General features: G+C 42.4%; 1 protein-coding gene and 1 long non-coding RNA gene across 2 annotated transcripts in view; both read left to right on the top strand.

The window, feature by feature from the left end:
• LOC117579841 overlaps positions 1 to 22,303 on the top strand; it is a 30,417-nt gene extending 8,114 nt beyond the window's left edge. The window contains exon 2 of the long non-coding RNA XR_004573521.1: positions 22,006 to 22,303. This is a non-coding gene — a long non-coding RNA (uncharacterized LOC117579841). The remainder of the gene's footprint in view (positions 1 to 22,005) is intronic.
• LOC117579840 lies at positions 13,666 to 14,583 on the top strand. The gene is made up of 2 exons (XM_034265937.1): positions 13,666 to 14,097; positions 14,151 to 14,583. The coding sequence occupies exons 1-2, from the start codon at positions 13,711 to 13,713 to the stop codon at positions 14,559 to 14,561; spliced, it is 798 nt and encodes a 265-aa protein (XP_034121828.1). The 5' UTR covers positions 13,666 to 13,710; the 3' UTR covers positions 14,562 to 14,583.
• Positions 22,304 to 24,237: the final 1,934 nt, after the last annotated feature.

Here is a 24,237-nt window from a genome sequence, read left to right on the forward strand (position 1 = left end):
TATATTTAAATCTACGTGTATTATGATAATTTATTTGATTTTAGCCACTAAATTATATTTCTGCTCATTTATTCAGCATTTCCAGTATTTTATTTGATGTTGCCAAAGTCCATCAACTCTGAGTTAGGGCATGTTGGGGGGTTGTATGTGCGCTATGAGCTATGTGAAAAACATCTGCCAACGGATGTGTTTGGCCATATCCGCTCCCCGCCTTTGCCTTCGCTTTTCCTTTGCCTCTGACTGGAGTGCGCAGATAAACCCAACGACCATCTCGTTTAGCCCCAGGACGATCCGGCCTCTGACTATTCATGCGTTTCAAATTTTCAATACACTCAAATGATAATCGTGGCGCTGGCGCAGGGTGGGGAAAACCCGTGGGGAAAAGGCAAAAGGATGTTGAAAAGATTCGCCGCATGCTACGTTTTAAAGCTTTTGGTTCGGCTACGGCAGATTGAAGGCGAGCTGACGCCCCCCGGCAACACCTGTTCTAATGGCCAGCCTAGGCAGCCCATTCACACGCGGATTGGCTGGGGCGGGGGGTAGGGGAGCTTATTAAATGTGAAGTGAGCGGAACTGGCAGCGGTGTAGGCCTGTAAATAATCGTATTGGCCATAATCAAAGCAATAGGCAGGGGAAGTTCAAGCATGATTAAGGCCATTGAAAGTATCCAATGCGAGGGGGAAATAAATGTAAGAAAATGTTTGCCAGAGGAGATTAATTTTTGTGCAAGCTTGAGACTTCATTTTCTTTGATCAAAACATTCACAAATATTTCTTTGGTTACTTTCCTGTATCTCTTCTCTTTGCTCTCTTCTCTTTTACTACTTCCAAGTGTTTCTGTGCTCCGCATGCACATACGTTCCATTCCATTGTTCCGGTACATCATTCACCTTTCAAGAGCGCCTTCGTCTCTGCCACCGCCTCTCCCCCATGTGTGTGTGGTGTGTGAGTGCGTAAGCACACACAAACGCAAACACGTTAAGCGGAAAACAAATTAAACAACTCTCATGTGGCAAAGGGCATGGGGAACTCACTTCGTAAGCTGCTTGCTGCTTTTGTTCGTCACGTTGGCGTCGCGAAAGTGCCAAAGTTTTTCATTGTAATAAATATTTTAATTTTGAACTTGAGCAATTAACCCGAGCAACGCATGTGGAAAGGAAAAAGGGTCTCCCCTCCAGGGCCTCCATTGTGTCCCGGCAATTGTAATCGGTACGCGACACCCTCACACTGCTCCTGCCCGAAGAGGAGGAGGCGTGACGCGCTCGCTCTATGAACATTATGAACTTAAGCTCTCTCTCTCCCTCTCCCTCTCCCTCTCCCAGTCTCTTTCTCTGGCGAAACGACAGAACAACAAGAACAACAATTACAATAAGAATCTGGGACACATGCCAAAGTGGTTAAGTCGGCGTAGAAATGTTTTTCGCTAAAAGTTTTCTCGGTGGCGACGCATTTAAATGATTTTGCATAATTCAAGAAAACTTTCCAACAAAAAAAAACCGACCCAAACTTGGACCCGAAAACTTGGCAATATATTTTCTTTAATTGCGCACAATTAATCCTTTTTATGATGCTCCTTCCCAGGTGGCATTGTCGAGGGCCCCGAACCCCTCACGGGGTTGATCTGCCCGGCCTACCGGTGGGTTTTGGTGGGGTGCTTGTGCGGTTCCGTCAACTGGAAATGTACACAAAAGGCTTAATTATAAAAGTCAACACACGGCGCGGAGAGTAACTCGGTACGCGAAAGATTCTCTCAAGTATTCGGCTAAGGGCTAAGCACACACTCCACCATGCAGACATATCCATTCGCTGATGCACTCACACACACACACTGCCGTACACAAAAATAAAGCCAAAAAAGCAGAGATGTAAAAAAAAGCAAAGAAATTCGTATGTAATTAAAATGAAATCCCCTTTTTACGACCGATGTGCAGGGCAAAGATTTTTACGTTTATTTGTTGAAAGAAAAAAAAAGAGCTAGAGGGGGAAAGAAGAAAAAACGCAGACCAGACCTGCGGAAATTCAGATAGCGAACAAACCGGAAAATGTGATACATTTTGTGACATTGTACAGTGCGTTGCGTTATGGGAAGACCGTTAGGATAACATTTGTATGATCAGAATAAAGAAGAAATTTGTATTTGTTCTATTTTTGTATTTGAATTTAAAAACTACGCCATCACACACACCAAAACAGCGACCGCGAACAGAGGAAGAAAAAAAATGCGCTCAAAGAACTGCCAATTTCCCATAAGCCTCTCTTTCACACACCATTTGCAGTAGGAGAGGGAACAAAAAAGAATTCAATAAGCAAGCAAAGAGATGCGCTCTTGTGAGTCACTCTCTCACTCCCACCAACACTGACCATTCGATCAACCTTTTGCATTACCAATAAGAGCGCAATTAGGTTGAGCGGCAGCCGAAGAGCATGCAATGTGCGTGCAAATAGGAAGAGAACAAGAGTGTGTCTGTCACTCACTCCCTCCCCCATACTCATTTTTTCATCGGGTCAAAGCGCGCGTTTTCTAGTCAGCTCCGCGTTTAGGGTCGTCAAAAGGCGGTAAATTGTGATAAAAGATACGCAAAAATTTTAGCGCCGCTGTTTCTAAGTGAATACGCAAATCATATGTCCCAAAATTCCAATAAGTGCAATATAGTCAGTGAAAAGTCAGTGCGCTTAGTCGCGTGATCTTGCGTTGTGAGAGAAGATTTTTTTTGTCTGCAGTGCTCTCAGTGCAAGTCTGGCAAAAGTATAAGGGGAAGCAGTCCAAATGATGGAATATGGCCTCTCTCTCGTTTAATGTGTGCAAATGCAGTCAATGCGTCGCCTCACCAAAAATGAATTCACTCCTAATGTGTATGTGTGTGCGCTCTTATTGGAAATGTGGATGTGTGCCGTTTTCGGTGTTAAGAATTCGTCAAAACGGGAAATTCGCTCGCACAAAAAAATGTAACAGAAAATTGCAGAATGTAGTGGAGAAATATTTATGAAAAGGTTAGTTATATGTATTATTATTTATTTATTGTTTATATCTATAAAGCTACGAAACGCACTGTGTGCACATTCATTTTTACATATTTATATGCTAACGAGTATTTATGGAGGATACAATTTTTTGTTGATTAAACCAAAAAAGGGTCAGGGCGACTGGCAACAGACTGTTAACGAATGTTCGGTTAAGCTTCCCTTCGCATTGAGCAACAAACTTTTTTTGATTTCCAGTAAATACACAAAAACAAATGAAAACTCTTGGAACCAAGTCCAAGGATTCACATGGCATGAGACGGAACCCATTTCCTTTCCTGCTTGGCCAATTTTAATGCTTGTGCCAGTTCTATTTGCTAACGCTGCCCCATTGCCAGTTTTAATTATTGTCCGTTTTTATTGCCGTCCGGAGATAACGTCCGACGACAGGGATATGTATACAGTGGGGCGGGTCGGGTACTCTGTCCCTGTCCCTGTCAGTGTCAACGCAGTCATCGTCACCCGGCCCCCAGTCTCCAGTGGCTTGGCCATAGTCCCTGCCGTAGCCGCAGTCGCACTCGCAGTCGCAGTCGCAGCGCTGCTCCTGCCGCCACTGGCAATCGCAGGCCAGCATCAGCTGGCGATTAACTTTTCAAATGGAACCCTTTTTCGCGCCGCTGTCGGCGATATGCTAATGATGACCAAGCCACCGAGTTGCCCTTGTCCCCCTGCTCCCCTAGGTATATCCATTGCTACACTGAAAGAAAAAAAGACAACTTCTAGAGAGAGATAGAGTTTTGGGAGATGAAAAAATGAATTAAGTCGGTAAAAAAATTATGCATAGGGTGAGATTTTCTGTCTCCTTCGTTTCGCATATCGTTTATAGGAATATCAACTAAATTTCTAAGTGAAACTTCTGTAGCTGAATGTATTTCTGATTGATTTTAATATCAATTTTTTTGGCCAGTGCAGGTGCCGTTGCCCGTGTCAGCCATTTGTTGCCCGCTGGCTCTGATGTACACTTTTTGTGTTTCATTATATTTCACATTCATTCCTCCTGCTGCCTCTGTGCTGAGCCTGTCCTGTCCTGTTCTGGCTCTGGCTCTGGGTCTGGACTTTGCTTTGCTTTTATTATTTTCAAGTTTAATTAACTTTTGTGTTGTTTTCAACGAGCCAGAGAGAGAGAGAGAGGAGAGGAGAGGCACTCCTCTCGTACATAAATTTCGAGTGTTGCCTGTGGCCCTAGTGGCCTTTTTTTGTGCAAAAGGATGGATGGAAATTTGATACGATTCGGTTGCCTGGACAAGTCATAAGTCTCTGCTCCAGAACAGACTCAACTCGGAGCAGAGCGAGAAAGGGGGGGGCAGCAGCTGGGCGCTGAGATTGCTCACCAGAGCCACTTGCTCCGCACCGTCCGCTACTTCGGTGACCTTGTGACGCATTTGTGGCGAGTCCTTGGCTATCAGATGGACGTGCACGTGCACCTGTCGGCTGAGGAAGGGCACATGATCATCTCTGGCCTGGATTTTTGTGTATTTTTCAGCAATATGTAAAGCACTTTACATCATCATCCTTCGCTTTTGCTGTCTAATGGGGGCCCTGAGCCACACCCAAACATAATTTGAAACGCTTCAATCTCCCACATTGCTTTCCACACACACAAATCAATTTCTCATGCTCGAGTAAACAGACTGCAGGAAGAGACTTTCAGGGCACACGATGATGTATGTACCTGTACCTGTTCATTTTTAGAGATCAACTGTTTGGATAGGGCCCCTGTAATTACTCGACTTCAAGCGTGTCAGAAGCCTCACATTAATAACTGCAGAGGGGAAGACTGCTCTCGAGCAAGTGCTTACGTAACTTCGCCAAATGCTCACATAATAAATACCAGAAAGCAACAAACAACAAACACACACAGCTCTGGCACATTTTGAAGTTCTGCCGTGCCTTTGGGTTTGCCATTGGGCTGCCAGTCTGTCTGACAATTAGACCTTAATGTATTGTACTCAAAGTTATACGCAATTACGAATAGAACTTCATCTGTAGAACGTACGAACTGGTTTGTGTCTCACTCGCCTGTGCGACTGCTGTCCCAGCGATAAACAAATGAACACATAAGCCCCGAGCCACAGTCAAACCTCACTCAAAAGTGTCTGCCAAAAGACAGACGGACACTCCCCCACGGGCTAGCCGAAATTTATGTGCCCTACGACAGCAATTTTATAATAATTTTTAAATCAAAATTACATTTTGAGTTGAGCAAAAGTTTGATGTTGGTAACATAATTATTCAGATTAATTTAGAATAATTTAATTACAGGGAATTCTCAGCTTCACTTCTAGCCCTGCGGCCACCACACACACACACTCAGACTCAGACTCAGACTCAGACATTGTTTGGCTCAGACTGTCTGTGGTTGCTCTTGAGATTAATGTCTGCAAAACAAACTGCCAGTCAAAGCCAACAAACACGCTTTGTCTAACGATCTTGGCAGGTTAGAATACTCTAATGAAACGGTGGGGAATGGAGAAAAACTGATTGTATTTCTTACATAAATATTATAAAAACTGTGTACAAATTGTTTGTTAGGGTATACCAAAATTCAGTTTAGAGTTGGAAGATCTTTTGTTTGGTTTTCCCCTTTTTTGTTGGCATTAGTTTCATTTTTGTTTGCAAGTGTCAGTCCCTCGCTTTTGACTCTTTTATTTATGCATTTCTCGTACTTTGGCATAAATTAGCAAAACATAAAAAGAACACAAGATTTTTGGTAGAACCAAGTCAGCGGCTTGGGGATGCTTGGATTTTAGAGAGTTTTAAAGACCGTATAAATATTCAGAGTTTTGTCTGGCGCCGCATTTGTTTATATGTTCCATTTATACGTTTATTTGTCACTAAATTATTGCATTTGTTGTTGGGGAATTTCAATGTCAATACGATCTCAAGCAGAGGTCTTTAGATTTTATATTTTTTGTTGTTTTTGCTGCCAAGCAAAACGAAATGCCGTCCGCCCCTCAATTGTGGATGGGTCGATTTGGTCGAACCGAGGGTACGGGCACGGTTCATCATCACCGCCCTCAGCACTCACTTGGAATTATCTTCGCCACAGCAAAGAGGGGCCCAGAGAGCGGGCAGAGACAGATCTGCGGTCCGAAGGAAAGCCGCATGCTGTGGATCGAATGCAAGACAGAGTCTAGGCCAGCGCAGGAACGGGTTGGGTTGGCCAGGAACGAACTGAAACGGGTGGGGGCTCTGCCACAAGATTGAGTCAAAGATATGGTGGACCAACACGCGTCCGCGTTTCGTTTTGATTTCTAAATACTCTAACGCAGAGTGGATCCGCTTATGCGTTGTGTACGAGCAGCTTCTTCTAGCACAAGTGTCGTACCATCTTCGGTGTTGCCCATGCCCAATACTCTTACCTTCAAGTCTTTCTTTTACTTTTCTTAATTTCGACTCGCCTCGATTCAACGACGACAGCTCCAGGCTCTTCAGCTCCAAACAGTGGAAGGAGGAGCAAGAGAACACAAGAAATGAGCGAGATTATACCTGTGTATATGCATGCATGTATGTCTGTATGTTTGTGTGTGCTTGAAGGTGCGGCTGTTGTTGTTTTTATGGTCCGATATACGAGTATACGAGTTGACTTGGTTTGTGGAGTTGATACGTGCAATAGTCGCATACACTTTTGCTGGGTATTATTGTAAATTAAAGATATAAAAAGAAAACAATTTCAAATGAATATAAAAATGTAATTAATAAATATTACATTTTGATTCCTCTTTACATTTATTTTTATTTTTGTTCCTGCAAGGGTATCATAAGCTTCGACCCTTTACTTCTATCTCTTTGTTGTTTTCTTTTATTTTGTAGTTTTCTCTGTGGTTTGGTTTGCTTCGGAGGGTTCGTCGAGGCCCATGTTGTTGTTGCTGGTGTAGTTTTCGTTGTTGTTGTTGCTGTTGCTGTAATGGCTCTGGCTTGCGTTTTGATTGCAGTCGCAGTCGCAGCATTGTCGTTGTTGTTGTTTTTGCTTTTGCCTTTACTCTGTTGCCTTTTTCATGCCATTTAAGTCTTATTTATGGTTCTTGTTGATGATCGTGTTGATGGTCGTACTTTTTTTTTTGTTTTTTGTTATGTTTCCCCCTCTCCGTTTTGCTCTGTTATTGCTCTGGGTTTGCTTTTCCGAAAAACCTTTTCGGACTGCGCTACAGCCAGGCTGCGCGGGAGTTTTGACTTGATATGGGTCATCCCGGGACCCGATCCATTATCTGCTCAAAAACATCACCTGACCTGACCTCTGATCGTGAGAAGAAGTGCGTCCTCAACCCCTAAGTTGAGACGACTTGGATACCCCAGTGGCAGGTACACTCCTGGAGGGACAATTGTCTGAGCGAGGGAGGGAGACAGTCTGGGTACATAATCATGCTTCGAGTTATTGAGACAAGTTTCTGCCCTTAAAATGATTTAAGGATTTAGTGGAAATAATTGTTTAAAAAGATTAAACCGGGAAACAATTATAGAGAATAAGTTGGAGCTTCTGGCAAGCAGGAAGTGCATTCGGTTTCCCTCCTATGTCTGGTCAGGCATTGCATTTATGTACCTCACGTTGATGCTTGATTTTTAACCTTCTCCTCCGTTTGCCACTCACCTCGCTGCAGTTCCTCCTTGTCTATCCATGGGGTTTGTTTTGCGAAGTTTATTTTCACCATTTGTTGTTGCTGCTTGGGTTTTCTCTTTTCGGTGCTCTCGACTGGCTCCTGGCTCTGCGCGAGTGCATCGCGTGGGTGGTGGGGGGGGGGGGGGGGAACGGTTGTAGTACATTTGTGCATTTGCTGTGTACCCTTACAGAGGGAATAACTATTTTGGCACAAGGTTTGATGTCGGAAACAAAGAGAATCTGATAAATAAAAAATAAAATCGCTACTGCTTGGATGTAAATTATATTATTAATTAGTTCATTAAATAGCTACTGACAGAATTCTTATTTAATGCAAATTCAAATTGAAAATTATTCAACAATTAGATAAGACATTAAATGAATATTCCATTTCTGCAAGTGTATTCGAGACTTCTCTGTATTTTTTCTTGTGCCACCAACAATATTTTGTGCTATTTTTGTGTTTCTGTTGTAATTTATTTGTATGTGTTTTTTTTTTTTGCGTTGTTAACTACAAAATGGGCTTGCACGGTAGTCCAATTCGGAGTGAACTTGCTTGGAGCTCAGGTTGCTTTTGTTGTTGTTGTTGTTTTAGTGTTTGGCTGAAGGCTTTTCTTTCTCGTTTTGATTCGTTTGCTCTGCAATCGCAGGAAATCAATTATAACAAAAAACCTTTGCCGTTCGGCTTCACTGGCCACGTTAATTCGTGAAAAATGCTTTGTCCCTCCCATGCCTCTCCCCCTCACTCCACTTGTTGTTGTTTTTATTTTGTACTCGTTTGAAAGAGTTTTCATTGTTTCTCGAATTGGAGTTGAAAGTGTTTGGGCTTGGGTCAGAGTCTCGAGGGGCAGCGTACAAAAAAAAAGTGCAATACATTTTGGACAGCCAGCTACCAATATCGATTTCGTTCAATGATTTCTCTCAGGGTACCCTCTCCGTACGGACTGTCGATCGTCGACCTTTATTTATGTGCCTTTGATAATGCGTTTTTAAATTCAGGAAGTTACAGGTTATGGTTTGCTGTGGCTCCCCCTTTGGGCTTTGGGCGGCATTCCTCAGGTTAACGTTTTCCGCTTGATTGGCAAGGGGGTTACATTTCTGTAAGAAATAACCAATATAAAACGCACAGTTTTTGGCACCGTTTGAGCTGTAGGAAAAGTGTTACAGCCACAGAAATTGTATTGATTATTTTAGGTACAGCTGCGAGCCAAGAAATTGCTAGAAAATTCATTTGAATGCATTCAACAATCAATGGTGTTTTTCTTAATGAAAACATCTACCAACAGCTTACAAAAACAATTAAAAATATAGAAAATATTATCCCTATACTGCTTATGGTTTATTTCCTTGCCAGAATTTATAATTTAATTTTATTCTCCATCTTTTTGCTCTACAAAATGTACAATTTCCCATTGAGCTGCACGATGATCCATCATTGAATTCCGCAATAGAAGGAAGATTTCCAGATGAAAACATTTATTTTGTTAGGGCAGCTTCACACTCTTGCCAGAGATCTTGATCATTTGATACACAATATGTGCGATCGCAGATTGTTGTTGGACATATCGCAGAGGATTGGCCATAACAGGAAACGGTAATGAGAACCATTCGAAAGCTCTTCAAAAGAGGCTGTCTAGCTGGCCGGATGGCTCCCCAAAACTGGTCGGCCCGCGGGTACAGATGTCCCAAGTGTATCCCAAGTGCACTCAGCTGTGCTCCACTTCAGCAGCATCATCGAAACGAGATCTACAGCTGGAACTGGAGCTGGAGCTGGAGCTGTGCCTTAGATGAATTGTAAACAATATCAGAGCGAGAACGCGACATGAATTTATGAGATCATTTTCAGAGTTAATTATGCCAGGGCATAAATTTCACGAACATACTCCACTCCACTCCACTCCACACACTCCTCGGTCTGAGGCCGTGAGGTTTTTACCTATTGAGTCGTGTGCTCGAGTGCAAATGGTATAAACCCCCCCCCAATCCCCTCAATCCTCGCCAGAGCTGTCAAGATTGTTTTTTGTTTCGGTTTGCTTGCACGTTTCGCCAATCATAATAGTTTTTATCTGCAAACCCCATAAACATGTGCATAAAACATAAAATAAAAAATATATACAGAAAACAAAAAATCAGAACGGACAGCTGAAAACTAGTTCCTAGACCTAGGTTAGTTCTCGACTCTCGACTCGGATCGGAGATCTCTCTCCCTCTGCGAAGACCTGTTTCGTGTCATAGATTTGTTTTATGTTTATGGTGTTTGGCAGCCAAGACCAAGAGCGGTGTTGGTGTGGCGCGGTGTAGCACCAAAAAGACCAAGAGACCGAGAGACCAACAGGCCAAAGTGGTTCGGCCAGCCAAACAACAAAGAGTCTGTCCCAAAGTCCACTATGCTTCTGGCTCTTGGTTTTGTTGCTGCTGCTGCTGCTGAACAAGAAGTTTTGCGGCTATGGATGTGGTTTGTGGTTTAACTGCTTTTATGGTAACACAAAAAAACACAAACAACAAAATCAAAATACCAAAAAAGAAACAGCAACAAAAAAAGAAGAGGAAAATAAAAGAAAAGAAAATTATAATAAAGCAAGAAAGTTGCTACTAAGTGCAGAACAGCGACAGACAAATGCTCTAACAAAACCGCTGGGGAGAGAGTTAAATTAAGCTGAGAAAAAATAGCAAAACTTGCTCTAAAGGATTACCAATTTGTGGCTCAACAAACAAGCCATAATTGCTGCTTGCTTTAATGTTAATTTTCTGGAAGAATCCTTCACCATTGAAGGTGAAGTCTTCAATTCTGGGACTTACAATGAAAGTTCTTGCTCGAAGATTTCTTTACAAATTACTTAGCATTCCCGCACACCTTTTTCCTTTTTCCTTGGATTTTGTCTTACATTTTTGGCAGCTTTATTGCAATTGTTGTGTGTTAAATATAGTTTATCCAATTGCACATTTGGGAATGAGAAAATGAATGTTCTGCTGGCACAAATCTTTCATAATCCTGCCTCCTGCCTCTGCCACTTTTGAGCTGTTCTTAATCCTTGTGCAAACCTACAGCCCGTCGCCGAGTACTCTCTGTGCAAAAGGGCAAGCTACGAAACAAAGTAAAAATCGGCAGCAGCGATTGCAGCGGCAGCATCGAGAGACTTTTGTTAAAAAGTCATCAAAGACCAAAGAGGCAACAGACAACAGACAACAACAACAATCACAGGGAGTCACGAATGTTGGTCGGTCGCTTGGTCGCTTTGTCGTTTTCGTTTGTTCGAAACGAGTTTTGGCTTAAAGTCTAAACTTTATTTACAATATTGTTTTCTTTTACGACCGCGTTGTTGTGGTTGTTGCTTTGACCCAAGCCCCTTTTTTTTTGTGTAATAAAGAAACTGGTATACCCTGGAACAGCACTTGTGGAAAGGGGGAGGGAGAGTGCCCGGATCAAGATGGTTTTGCCTCAAACAACAGCAGGCCTCCGCCTCACGACAATTTAGCCAATTTGATGTGCAACTTAAAGAGTGGTTTTTGGGTGTAGGGAGAAGAGAGCTGCCCAGAGAGATGATTTTTCAGTTTGCATAGAACTCTCTCTCTCTCTCTCTCTGTCTCTCTCTCTGTGTTGGTGTTGATTGGTCCCGTGCGGTTTATCAATCATTAAGAGTGGACCTTGGTGGATGTGTGTTGGATCGTAAAACTTTAACCTAAATGCCCATAGCCAGGCACCCTCTTGGGTCTCAAGAAGAAAGAAAAAAAGCAAAAAGAAACCCAGAAGTAACTTCTGGCCATAACATTTTATGTACAAAGATGAGTTAGGGGCAACCGAAACGAGCAATTTGCCCGTTCATTTGATTGCAGGGCGTCCAGAGTCCAGAGTCCGGTCTGTCCGCTGCTGCAGTGCCCTCGGACAGGTCTCAGGTCTCGCTCCCCACATCAAGTGGCAGCTAAATCATGTCCCGTTTTGGGGTTGTAAAACTTGTCGTCTCAGGGTGGAAGATTACTCGTAAAAGGAAACTATCTTTTAATTTTGTTTTATGAAAAGTGTTACAGGAAATGGGCACGAAAAGGGCTAAGAGCGGGCGAGATCTTTGACTGAAAGTGTCTACAAAATGGTCACAAATTTCTGTGTTTATTTCTTGAATAATTAAAAGTAAAACAAATGAAGTAAAGAATTTGCAAGTGTAACCAAAACAAAGAGCAACCTTTTGCCAGAATATTCTTTCAGCTGCATGCAGCACAGCAAAGGGAACAGCCGCCACAGCAGCACTCCATGCCGGGGTGACCTCAACCGCAGGGAAAACTACATGGGAAAAGTGGAAAACAAGGAAAATGTCAATAGCTTTGCGCAACGACATAATTTGCTTTTGCTTAATTTCTGCTACGTTTTGGTATTTTTATTGCAATTTCTGTTTCAGTTTGGGGGTCGGGTCGGGTCGGGTCGGGACTCCGGCGACAACGACTACAGTCTGTGGTTAGTGGCGACTCTGGAGCAATGGGCAGGGCAAAATGGCAATGTAACATGCCAAATGTGTCCCGGAATTTAATTAAACATTTTCTGCGCTTATTCTCCAGCCCCGCCCCGCCCCCGTCCGGTCCGAAATTCTATGCCCTGGTCGAGGCTGAAGCTGGGGGGCTGGCTGGCTGCTCGGGCTCACTATTGATTCGGAACCCTCAAGTGCTCGCTGGGGATGGATGGCAGGAGGACAGTAAATGGCAAGGTTATTGACATATTTTAACAACTATTTGCAAAAGGCTTTAGTTTCACTTCAATTCCATTCCTGCCTTTTGCCTTTTGTCCTCCTTCTCTCCTTACGCATAATTGAAGCAAGTGCAGAAATGTCTTCATCCTGCTTGTGGGTGCTCTTCTGTCTGTCTGTTTGCTTTCATGTTTAAATGTGCTCGCGGCATCAATATTTGTATCCTCGCAAATATTTGGCATTTGTCATGTAAATAACGTTATTTCAATTACTCGATGTGAACAAAACGAAACGAAACGAAACGAAACGGACAGCAGCAATGTGTTCGAGTGGGAGGGAAGAAGTTGCAGTTGTTTCGCTTTCGTTCTGTTTTCCGTTCTGTTTGCATTGACCAAATAACTTTGCAGCTTAAATTTACTTATGACAAGAAGTCACATAAAAGCGGCAACAGAAGGGAAACATTTTTATTAATATTTTTGGGGTAGAAGAATAGCCCAGAAATTTTTTTGTGGCGGGGAACTATTCCACTAGGCATTCGATTTGCTTCGATTTGTGTTGATTCATTTTAATAAAAATATGTAACCCAAGCAGTGGAATGGAACCAGATTTATTGTTTCTATGGAATGCAATTAATTTGCTTTCGAAAATTGTAAATTAAAGAATTTCTTATAGAAAATATTGCATTTTATTTTTCTGTAAGGCTTTCCCCCTGTTCTGTAATCTATCCATTAAAACCACACTTCTGCATATTGGTTTTCCTACGTCACTTTCTGAATATTTAATAATATTTTTCATGACTTGGCGTCATTTGCATTTGCAACCATAATATTAAAATATACTTTTGTCAGTCAGGCGAGCAGCAAACACCGCTGCCGGTGGGTAGTTCATAGTGAAAAAACAACAGCTGTTTGCGCAAATTGCATGCAGAGAGAAAAAAATGACCAGCAAGAAATTGTAGTCGATCAATTGATGACCATTAATACTGGCAAATAGCTATACATTTTAAATTAAAAATATTTATAGCTGCCATTGAAGTAAGTAAAAGTTTGGCGCTAAGTAATGGAAAAAGTCTTTGCCTTGTGCCTGACTGGGCATACCCTTCCACTCTGCTAGCATAGGGTATCCTAGTAAATGAGAGAGTGAGAGAAAGAGAGTGGCGGCGACCCATTGCCACCAGCCTGCGCAGCCCCCCACCCCGGTCCAACACTTGTAATAAACGAAGCGGGAGCGCAATCAATGCGCTGACGTTTGCACAAACGCGCGCTCTCCCACCCTACGCTCTCTCTCACTCTGTCTCTCTTCTGTTCGCTTGAGATTTGCGCATGCAAGATTGTGCATGTCCGATTTCGAGCGTTTCAGTATTGTGCGTGTATTCGCGGTGTACAGCAGGGGCAGAGAGGCAGCGAAGGAGTAGGCGAAGATGAACTCACGTGACCGACAATTTTGGACAGAATTTCTGCTGCTCTACCGATCGCTGCCCGCCGTGTGGAAGGTGCGTAGTCCGCAGTACAGCAGTCGGGCCATGAAGACCGCCGGATATGAGCAGCTGGTGGGTAAGCTGCGCGAGGTGGAGCCGCATGCCAATCGCTCGCTGGTGGTCAAGAAGATCAATTCGTTTCGCACCAATTTTCGGCGGGATCAGCGCAAGCGAGAGCAGTGCATCGAGGAGGGGCAGCCCTTTGAGTCCACTTTGTGGTACTTTGAACTGCTGGGGTTCCTCGCGGGGCAGGAGGATGATGCCGCTGTGCCAGTTCCAGGAGCAACCAGCGATAGTGGAGCAGCAGCCTTGGAGTTGAATGGCGAGGAGGTAATGGGAGCGAAATGTTCTTCCAGCGGCTATTCCATGACTCCTTTTTGCAGCTCTTCTATCCCGCCTATGAAATAACTTCGCCCAAAAGGCGCCGCAGGCTCATTAAAGAGGAATCGCTGGCATCTCCTGCTTCCTGTCCCTCGCCGGTGGCTACCAACTATTCCTGCTCCACCTATCAACAGATCCCCGAGCGCAGAGCCTGTCCCAGCGAAACGGAGGCCTTGGCCCACACCTGGAGCAGTCAGTTCCAGGAGCTCTCGCAGCGTCAGCGAGTACTCGCTCGAAAGCTGATCTCGGATGTGCTCTACTACGGCTGCATGGAGCAACTGCAGCCCAGCCATGTCGAGCAGCTGCAGCAGATGATGGCGGAGGGAAGGCACACAAATGCCTTGCCGCAGGTGGAAAATGTTTCGGGTTCAACGGATGTGGCGAGGGGGAATTCAGAGGGTGGGGATACTTGAAAGGTTGGGCCATAAATGGGAGCTAAATTATTTATAATTATTATTATTAAGTAAAAATATTTATTTATTTATTTAAATAGTATTTAAACCGAAATTTGATTTAATTTTTAATCAAATTAACCTTTTTTTTGCTACCATTTTTCCCACTCCAGCAGTCGCTGAATCGAATTTCAAAACCATTTTCCAATGGTTGGGGTTGGCCTTGTCCGGTTTGGAAATTAGCAAATAAATGTGTCCCGAAATTAAAACAAATTAACAACATTTATTTGCGATTGTAAAAGTTGGACATTTTGCTGTTGTGTGGGTTTGGGAATTGAAAAAGTTTTATGCCAACCCCCAAACCAAACGAAAATGAAATGAAAGTAAAGCAAATCGAAGGCACGAGTGCCCAAAGCAAATGACACTTTTTTTTGTTGTTGTTGTTGTATACCAAACGCCGCACTTAGAGCAATTGCTATGGGAGGGATGGGGGCAGAGCAACAACACAAAATGCAAATTTATTGGCATTTAATTTAAAAAGAGAAACAGAAACAAAAACAAAAAAGCAAAACCAAGCGACAAGAACCCGGAACCCAGAAGTAAGTCCCCCCGCCCCCGCGTAGCGGAAAAGCAAAGCAGAAGAAGAGAAACCAAAACACACACAGAGACCCACCAGACCCCGACCCGACCCTCATAATGTGCACAAAAGTTTGCAAAAAAAAAACAACGGCACAGCAGCGGGGCTCACAAATGCGGCATATAAACGAGCGCATAATGAGCTTCAGCAGAACTTCCCGAACTGGATGGATGGGATGGGATGGGATGGGATGGGATGGGAGGTATCGCATTTAATGCCTAAAAATAGTAGCCATCATATATTAAACACGCCCTGCCCTGCCCCTGTGAACGCCTTTTTTATGCTCATGCAATTACTTTCCACTCAAATGTCAATTTCAATTGAAGTTTTATGCTAAAAAGCATACCCGACATTTTTGCACCAAAGAACAATGCCTCAAGGAGGGGCTTATGCTGCGGCAAGTCTCTGGAGTGTGTGCGTGTGTGTGTGTGTGTGTTTGCTTTTTATGTGTTAGTTGCACATTTTGGAAATTAAGTTGAAATTTATTAGCACTTTGAGCAGGGAAATAACAGAGACTGTGACGAATCTGTAAAGCCCCTTTTTAGCAGAAAAAGTACATAAATTGTCAATGGAAATCTCACAAATAAGATACAAATGGCTGAAAGTTCTCCAAGTAATCTCCTGAATGGCTCTGAGCTGAGCTGTTTTTGGGCAAAGTGATTACTTGGGGGGCATATGGCAGGTGGAAAACCCTCATGATGCCCCAGGGAATGCACAGACTTTAGCTCATAGATTTTGTATTGGAAATAAAGTGATTTCTGGCATTTCTTCTGCAGGAACTGCAGCTCTCAAACAGTTCCCTTAATCATCGTTATAATTAGGAACTGAACCAACTCTTAAGCAGCTGACATCAAAGGAAAGGCACTCGAACGAGCGAATCATTCACGGCTCATCGGCAAATCAAATACTACATACAGTCTGGTACATGCACACATGTCCATTGCAGTTGGTATTCTATATATATTTTTTCCTTTTCCCTTCTTTGCCCAATCAACCGATGTGCCCTGCTCAGCGAAACGTAGCGTGCCACAGGCAAGCAGTAAAGAATCTGAAGGACCCTCCAGGACCTCCACTCGTTGCGGCAGTGGTGTGTGTATTAGTGCCTCAATATTACACAATTTCCAATCGCATCAAGTCGTTAAAAGTTTCGATTACAAAACGCGTTTTACAATTGCCACCGCCGCTGGGTATGCCAGGATATAAGGCAAATAAAACAGGACCAAAAACAAACACAGACACTACAGCAGGCAGCCAGCAAGCAAGGAGCAGTCCTCACTGGGGTGTGCGAAAAACAAATATTGAAAGTGGCATTCAAAAAAACTTTATCCAGCGCTGATTTTATTGCAATGAATTTGCGCTCAAATGCCAAATCAATGTGTTTCCTTTTCTGCCAGTCAGTTTTATGCTCACAGAGAGAGAGAGACATGTGTGGAAAACTAACCATTGAAAACCAGATCCAAACGAGACCCAACCCAGACCACACTTGTCATGTTGATGTTCTACTTGGCACTGCCAAACGCTGCTTAAACGGGTGAAAGTTGCACTGGGGCACACGAGGAGCACAATGAAATTTATAGCGCTTCATAGTACTTGTACAACTTTCGAAAGTCCCTCCCGGGGGCACTGTCCGGAGACTGTGTCGGGACACTTTTTTAGACTCACTTTTCAGTGAGGAGTAAAAGGATTTATAGATTTGCAGCACAAGTAGAGCATTTTTCACATGGAATAATGTCTTCCAAAAAGTAAAGTAATAACCACAATAAATAGATAATATTAATAACGAAAGAAAGTGTTCAAAATGAGGCCTCTGAATGGTCCGCAAATATATTCCTATAATTGTTTAAAGTACCCCCAATGGGGGCAAAGTAATAAATGCAAACGCAAATCCAAATCCAATTGCATGCCACGCACATCCACAATAATCTCTCATCAATGTGCTGTTAAATACCTTCCCCAGCATTAAGGATAAATTCTGCGGATTTAGCTGCGAATTTTAACAGTCGCATTAAAAGCATAAAATCCAAAATCCTCATCAATTAGGTACGGTTGGAGGAGTTGGGAGCTGTAATCGCATTACTTATATGGCAGTTAGTTTTCATCGTTTTTATGTGCCACATAATCGCCATTAATAGACGTTTTTTGATGTGCTATCCTCGGGCTTAATGTCGATGCTTTTAGGGGGGTGGGGCACTCGTGATAACAAAAATAAAAGCGGCAACAAACTATGGACATCAAAAAGTATACGACAACAAAACAATTTTTACTACTTTTTCTACTCAAAGGCCCCCCTATGGCAGCCCTTTTCCTTTTGCCCAAATTGATGCATTGATTTTTCGATATACAAAACATTTTCATCCATTTTATTGCCATCCTCTACTGCCAGCACCAAATCACTCTCCGGCCCTGCCTCGTACACAAAAGGGTGGCAGTGGAAGAGCTTTTTGTTGGCCTTTTTGTTTTTATGGCGACATGTAATGTGATTTATTGCCTGTTTGGTCCTTAAAATAAATTCCTTTTAATGCTTCTCTATTGCCAATGAGTAGTTGGCGTCAGCGTTAATGTTAATTAAACCATTGTAGTGCCCCGCAGCTGCTGCTCCACTTCAGGCACATAAAACACGGTTCAGTTGCAGCTTGCAAGTGGATTTTTACAACAGTTTTTGGCGCTTTTCGTTGGGTTTTTATTTTGCTTGTGGGAGGGACGTTCGTTCATTAGACTGGCAACAAACTCGTAATCGATGCTGTCCGTTGAATTATTTAGCTTTGAAAAGAGCAGCAAAGAATGTTCAATGCTTAAGTGAATTTAGAGTGCAGGTTTCAGGGATTAAAACAATTTTAAGGATGGAAGGGAGTGGAAAACTAATGAATATTTATTTATGATATGAAATATATTTTATTTTGATGGGAAATATATTTATAGCAACTCTTTCAAGTTGAAATAATATTAATTTAATGGAAAATATATTTTTTGACCTATTTAATACGTTTTAAAAATATTTTCAAGTGCGAGAGAAAGTGCAAAACTGTTGAATATTTATTTTAAAGCCAAAATATATTTTATTTGGATTCGATTGCATATTTACACATGGAATAATATTTATTTAATGTAAACTATTTTTATTTGAAATAATGGAAACACTTTTTAACTTATTTAAATCTTTCTTTTAGATGCATGAATTCTTTACAACAATTGAAAATCGTTTTCATTGTCTGTTTGGCGTCCTAAACTTCAAAACTCTCAATGAATATGCCAAGGATTTTGCCTGTTTTTGTTTCACTTCAAAAATGTTTCCCTATTTTGCTTATCTCTTTATCCCAAAGTCATTTTCTATGAACATTTTATTTAATAACATTTAATAAGTTTGCTAAATCTTTTGTTTGCCGCACATTTTTTGGTTGAGTAGAAAAATGCTTTAAGCGGAAATCTTGACACCCCTTTTTTTGTGTGAGCTCCAGGCGGTGGCTTTTGGACAGCTCATTAAAGCCATATTAGGCTGGAGCTTAAGCCTTATAAACAGTCGGTGGCCCCTGGTCTCCCCCAGGGGATTATGATGTGTTGATATACAGCCCCGACGTGTCTCTCTCTCTCTCTCTCTTTCTCCCTGTGGGGGTATCCAGCTGGTGTCCACTTGATGTCCGCTTCCTCGCTGGTCCCTTCCACTGTCTAATTTCTTGTGCAACTGCCTGCTGCTGTCTGTCTGTGTGTGTGTGAGAGTGTTTTCTCAGCTCGTTTATAAATATTTAACGATCTAAGTTTTTGCGTCAAAGTGTTTGCCATGCCCCATCCTGCCTGCCTGCCTGCCTGCCTGCCTGCCTGTATATTGCGTTCATGATAATTGTGGTTCTGGCCCCGGCACTGTGTCCGTGTCCGTGTCCGTGTCCGGGGGCCCCAGCTGCGTTTAATGGCTTTTCAGAATTTAAACAAGTCGCGTAATTTTGGTTTTTCTTTTTATAAATCGCTCCTCCAGTCTGCTCCGGCCCCACAACTAGCCTGTTCCCCGGTTCGGCCTACAATTGCAATAAATTTCTGATATTACAAACATTTTGTTTATTTCGAATTCACTTTTTATTACAGTTCTGTACTCCAAAACAGAAAAGAAACAAACAGCCCGGCGAACAGGCCCCGACTTTTCCACCAAAACACATTGTTTGTGGTGGATTATGCGATTTTGAGAGTGGACTGGGAGGAGCTGCTGCGGCCCGATATTGGGTCGCGGGGACATTTACTGCTTGAATGCCACATAAATTGTTAAGCAGTGTAAACAAATTGTTCAAATCCAAGGGCCAGGCAGGCCATACCCTAATGGAGTGGGGGGGAAATTGATTTTGAATATTTTATAAGGCCTGCGCTGGTAAATTCCATTAGCAATAGGGCGGGGTCGGGGCAGGACTTGCTTCTGATTAATAACTATTTAGTAGTCATTAAGGGAACTTAAATGGTATTTGAAACACGAAATAATCGTCAACGAAAAGGGGTATACAAAGTACTTGCAATCATTTTCCAGAAGCAATCAATTGCTGCGAGAGAGGGGGCACTCGGAGAAATTTTGGTTATTAAAAAAACTTAAATTAAATATTAAAAAATTCGAAATTAAATAGAATTGATTTCCCTATATACCTATATTCGAAAAAAAAGTACTCCAAATACCTTAAAAAATACTTTAAAACACCTTAAAAATAAATAAAACACTTAAAAAATAAATAAAACACCTTAAAAATAAATAAAACACTTACAAAATAAATAAAACACTTTAAAAATATTTAAGTTGGAGTTAATTTCTTTAATTCGAAATGTTAATATTTAATACAAATATCAAAAACATTTATTTTTAATCTGAAATAGTTTTAATGCAAATTTAAAATATATTAAGCTCAAAGAATTGCATTTTGATGATCAAATTCAAGCGAAAACAAATTACTTTTGACAGTTTCAAAGTATATTCCCCTCAAAATATATTTTTAAACATTTTTTAATCTAATCTAATTATGTTTTTATTCGTAAAATAAACAAATACAAGTCCGTAAATAGTTGTTAGCCCTTCACAAATTTGCTCTTGCTGCTTACACAACTTTTAATCTTTTGTAATTAAATATTAACAGCCCAAAGTTCTTAGGAAAAACTTCTTAAACTTATTATTAATAATTAAAGCAATTAATCACCATCCGATTAGTATCTAAATCTTTGTTTGTCTCTCTGTTTGCTGTAACCTTTACTGTGGGCATATTTTAGTCCATCGTTTATCTGATTGATACACGGAACCCCTTGGATTTGTGACAATCTAGCCACAGGCCCTTAGTGGCCACTAATTTCTCACTAATTTAATTTGCCTAATAAATAATCGAGTTTTTAGGGATTATCTCTTAAATCTTTCACTCTAGGCTGGAGCATTTCCATGTGTCCGAAACCGAAGCGGATTTCCCCCGGCAACGAAGGGCAATTGTCTATAAACGATTGGACAAGGTCAAAAGCTGTTAATTAAACACACAGATGGATGGATGGATAGATAGATAGATAGATACCTGGCTATATAAGGCGCGGCAGGAGGCAATGAGAATTCACATTTGGGGTCTGGGGTCTGCCTTTAATTACGATACCCCCCGCTACCCTCAACGGATGGAGTCCGGCAATTATTCAATCCCGCATCGGCAGCCAGAGCTAAATAATGTTGTAATTTACAGATATACGGATGGGAGAGGGGCACGGCGCAAACCCCAATGAAAATCAACAAAAATAAAAGAGGAAAAAAAAAATATTTCTTTGTTTTTCCTTCGATAAACAACGAGGCAGCAGAGAAAGAGTAAAATAAATAGTGAAAAATAACAAGTCATAAAAATGATTTATATGCAAAGTGCGCACCATGAGATGTTGCTTCATTTCTTTCCATGGAAGAACACCTCACATAGGACAGGGGTACGTTTCAGGTATGGCTGGATAGGCCCAAAGGTGCCAAGGGTCCAGCTGTGGCAAACCAGTCCCAGTCCGAGTTCCATTCTTTGTCCCATCGATACCCGATATTAGCAACAATTTATGCATGTTCCAGCAGCGAGAGAGCGAGAGACAATGGGCCCACAATTTAACTACCAAAATACGCCAGGCACCAGACCCAACACTCGCACTCCACCCCCGACTCTTACTCTTACTCCCACTCCAACTCCACCCCCCACTCCAGGCTCATTCGTTTCTTGGTAGGCACGCACACAGTTTGTACGTCTGTCCAGCAGTCGATCAGGCGTCGTCTTCGTTTTCGTTTTCGTCTCTTCTTTGTCGTCGTCTTCGTCTTCGTCTTCTGTTTGTCGTCGCTCAGGCGATCTCAACCCTCGCAGTGGGACACCGTTGGCCGTCAGTGATGAGTGCGTGTGCGTGTGCGTGTGCGTGCGCGTGACTTGAACCCGATAGTCACGCAATGCGAAGCGAGAAATAAGATTGTTGGATAACAAATCGGATTATGCACTTCTGGCTTTCAGCTTATCTCTGAGAGGGAATGTAAAAGGAAACTGATGTTAAGTCTTATTCTTGGACTTTTCTCTGTAACTGCTCACAAAGTGTGCGATTCTGCAGAGATTAATGCAAAATTCTCATGAGTTTTGCTTGATATTTTAGCGGGAAATTTATGGATAAATCGTAAATAAATGAGTAAATTAAATTATACCATAATAAACCCGAAAACCCACCAACAAATATTCCAAAAATAATTGAAATTCCTCGAAAACTTAAAAATCAAATTGGAATATTTTTCTGCTTGCTTCATTAATTTATATTTTTTTTAACTAATTTTTAGCACCATTAAAACCAAATATTAAACCTTAAGTTTTCTTTTTTTCCTTTCAGGTATGAAATTTCCATCATCTTTCGGTATATCTGCTCATAAAAAACCTGCCTGATCATTAGCAACAAGTTCTAAGTTCTTCACGGCTCTAATGGACACGATCGATCATGCAGCACGCCCATCCCTGAGCCTCTCTCTCTCTCTCTCTCGCTCACTCAGGTCTAGCGACTTGAGCTCTCTCGAGCAGCGTCTTTGTTTGTCACACAAATGAAGAGTTGATGAGGATGACGATGATGATGAGAAGTAGTCGAAAGATGCGGCGGAGGGAGGAGGGCACGATGACGAAGCGGATGAAGAAGATCAACTCGAGAAAAACCTCAGCGCTCAATCAGCCGTTGAGGGTTCGAAGGGTCAGGGGTTCGGGGGTTCGGGGGTTCGGGGGTTCGTGGTTCAGCTTCAGGTTCTTTCATTTCAGAATATTGTTTGTCATGGCCTGCCGGGGAGTGGGGTGGGGCGAGCGATTGTCTCTGGCTCTGGCTCTGGCTCTGGCCTGTCGTGGGTCTGGGGCACGTCACAAGGATGCCTCAACACACAATGGACTGGGACACTTGTGCCGGCGATACAGGGATGGCAGAATACAGAGTTTGCTCTTTGTTCGTCGCTGCTCAATGTGTGCAATGAGCAATGATTAAATTAATTATGCCTGGCAGGTAGCTCTCCAGATACTAGACACAGGCAAACCACTCATAGAAATGCACAGAGCGTGAAGAAAGCGTTGCCAGAGCCAGAGCCAGAGCCAGAGCCAGAACCTGTCTACAAAAGGACATTTGATATTTTTGACACTTTTCTCAGGGCTCGCACAGGGACTTGTAAACCCAACACAAAAAGATAAAAAGAGACGGACAAAAATGCACTGATTGCACATGGCAAATGGCAGGCCCTCGCTCTAGCTCTATCCCTCTGCCCAATTTCTATCCCAGGCTCTGGAGCCAACAATTGAAGTGTAATTTATGACAACAATGAGCGACGCCGCTGCTGCTGTCTGTCTTTGTGCTCGAGATCGCTGCAGGTCAAGGCTCCCCCCATCCGAACTGATCCCCATGACAAATGCCAGTGGCTGTGCCTGCCTCGATCCCATCGATCGCAGCGAGATAAGCCCTTGATCAGGCTGAGCAGACACTTGCAATGGCGAAAGCCGATACGATTTGTATTCGTTGCTTGTTTCTGTTTCTGTGTGTGGGTTCAGGGGTTAGAGCTGGGTTTGCCGGGTTTTTGGCAAAGGGCTGGGCAAAAGAACACTCCCAGAAAACAACAACAGGAAGTGTGCAATGAAAATGGAAGGGAAAAGTACTGATTGATTGGCAGAATTTTGGCTGCCTGCTGTACATCGCTGAATCTCTGAGTAGATCATCCTTCAACGACTTTACAGCTTGACGTTTCCTGGTTTACGTGCTGAACAGGCAAAATCGTAATAATAATCCAATCATTTATCTAAGAAATTAGATCCACAAAATCATTCCATTTCAGAGCCATCAATAACGTCATAAAGTCTCAAGTTTCACTGCGAACTGACAGCCAGAAAGACAAAATCTGGAGACCAAGTAAACAAGACATTAAAGTGGACATCAAAGTTATTAGTTTACACAAAAATAATTCAGCTAAAAATTGTTAGCTAAATGGCAGAAAGGTCAAAGTCTGTCCATGCTCAAAAACCAAAACAAAATTCAGATTTTAAGATCCATAACGAATCTTTTTGTTTTACTTCACTTGCAACAAGCTGCAATTTATTTATCTTTGCAAAATGTCAAATGTGAGGAGAGCCATTAAAATTGTGCACTGAAAATAGACTCGCGTCCGCCCACTGCATTGTGGAAAGTTTCGTAGGTTGCGAGACCCCAAACAAAAATGTAGACCCATTAAGCATCGGCGAAAGCCCCAAAGAAAACAATAGGAAAATAATTGCCGAAATGAGGGTCGAGGCGTGGAATACCCTAAGCTTTGGATGTGTAGAATTTGCGGCTGCCAAAGAGCAAGAAAAGGAAAGGAAAGAAAATCCCCGTAATACCCTCTAAAAAAAAGGCACAAAACAAAATTCTCTCTCGCACATTTTGCAATCAAAACAAAGTTGATTGAGCGCGGAGGTGCGGGGGTGCGGTGGTAGGTGCCAGCGGAAGGATGAAAAACAATTTTTCACATTTTGATTAGGAAGACGCAAAAATTGTTGGACCTCGGCCGCGTAAACAAGAAAAGGAATTGAGGCGTAAAGACTGCCCTTGTGGCACCTCAACGGATAG

The sequence above is a fragment of the Drosophila guanche genome, unplaced genomic scaffold (genome assembly GCF_900245975.1).
Source record: "Drosophila guanche unplaced genomic scaffold, DGUA_6, whole genome shotgun sequence".
NCBI classification, from domain to species: domain Eukaryota; kingdom Metazoa; phylum Arthropoda; class Insecta; order Diptera; family Drosophilidae; genus Drosophila; species Drosophila guanche.

Coding starts and splice junctions, on each gene's coding strand:
- LOC117579840 (XM_034265937.1), top strand. CDS start 13,711: ATGAACTCACGTGACCGACAATTTTGGACAGAATTTCTGCTGCTCTAC. Junction 14,098..14,150: donor TGGAGTTGAATGGCGAGGAG/GTAATGGGAGCG, acceptor TCCTTTTTGCAG/CTCTTCTATCCCGCCTATGA.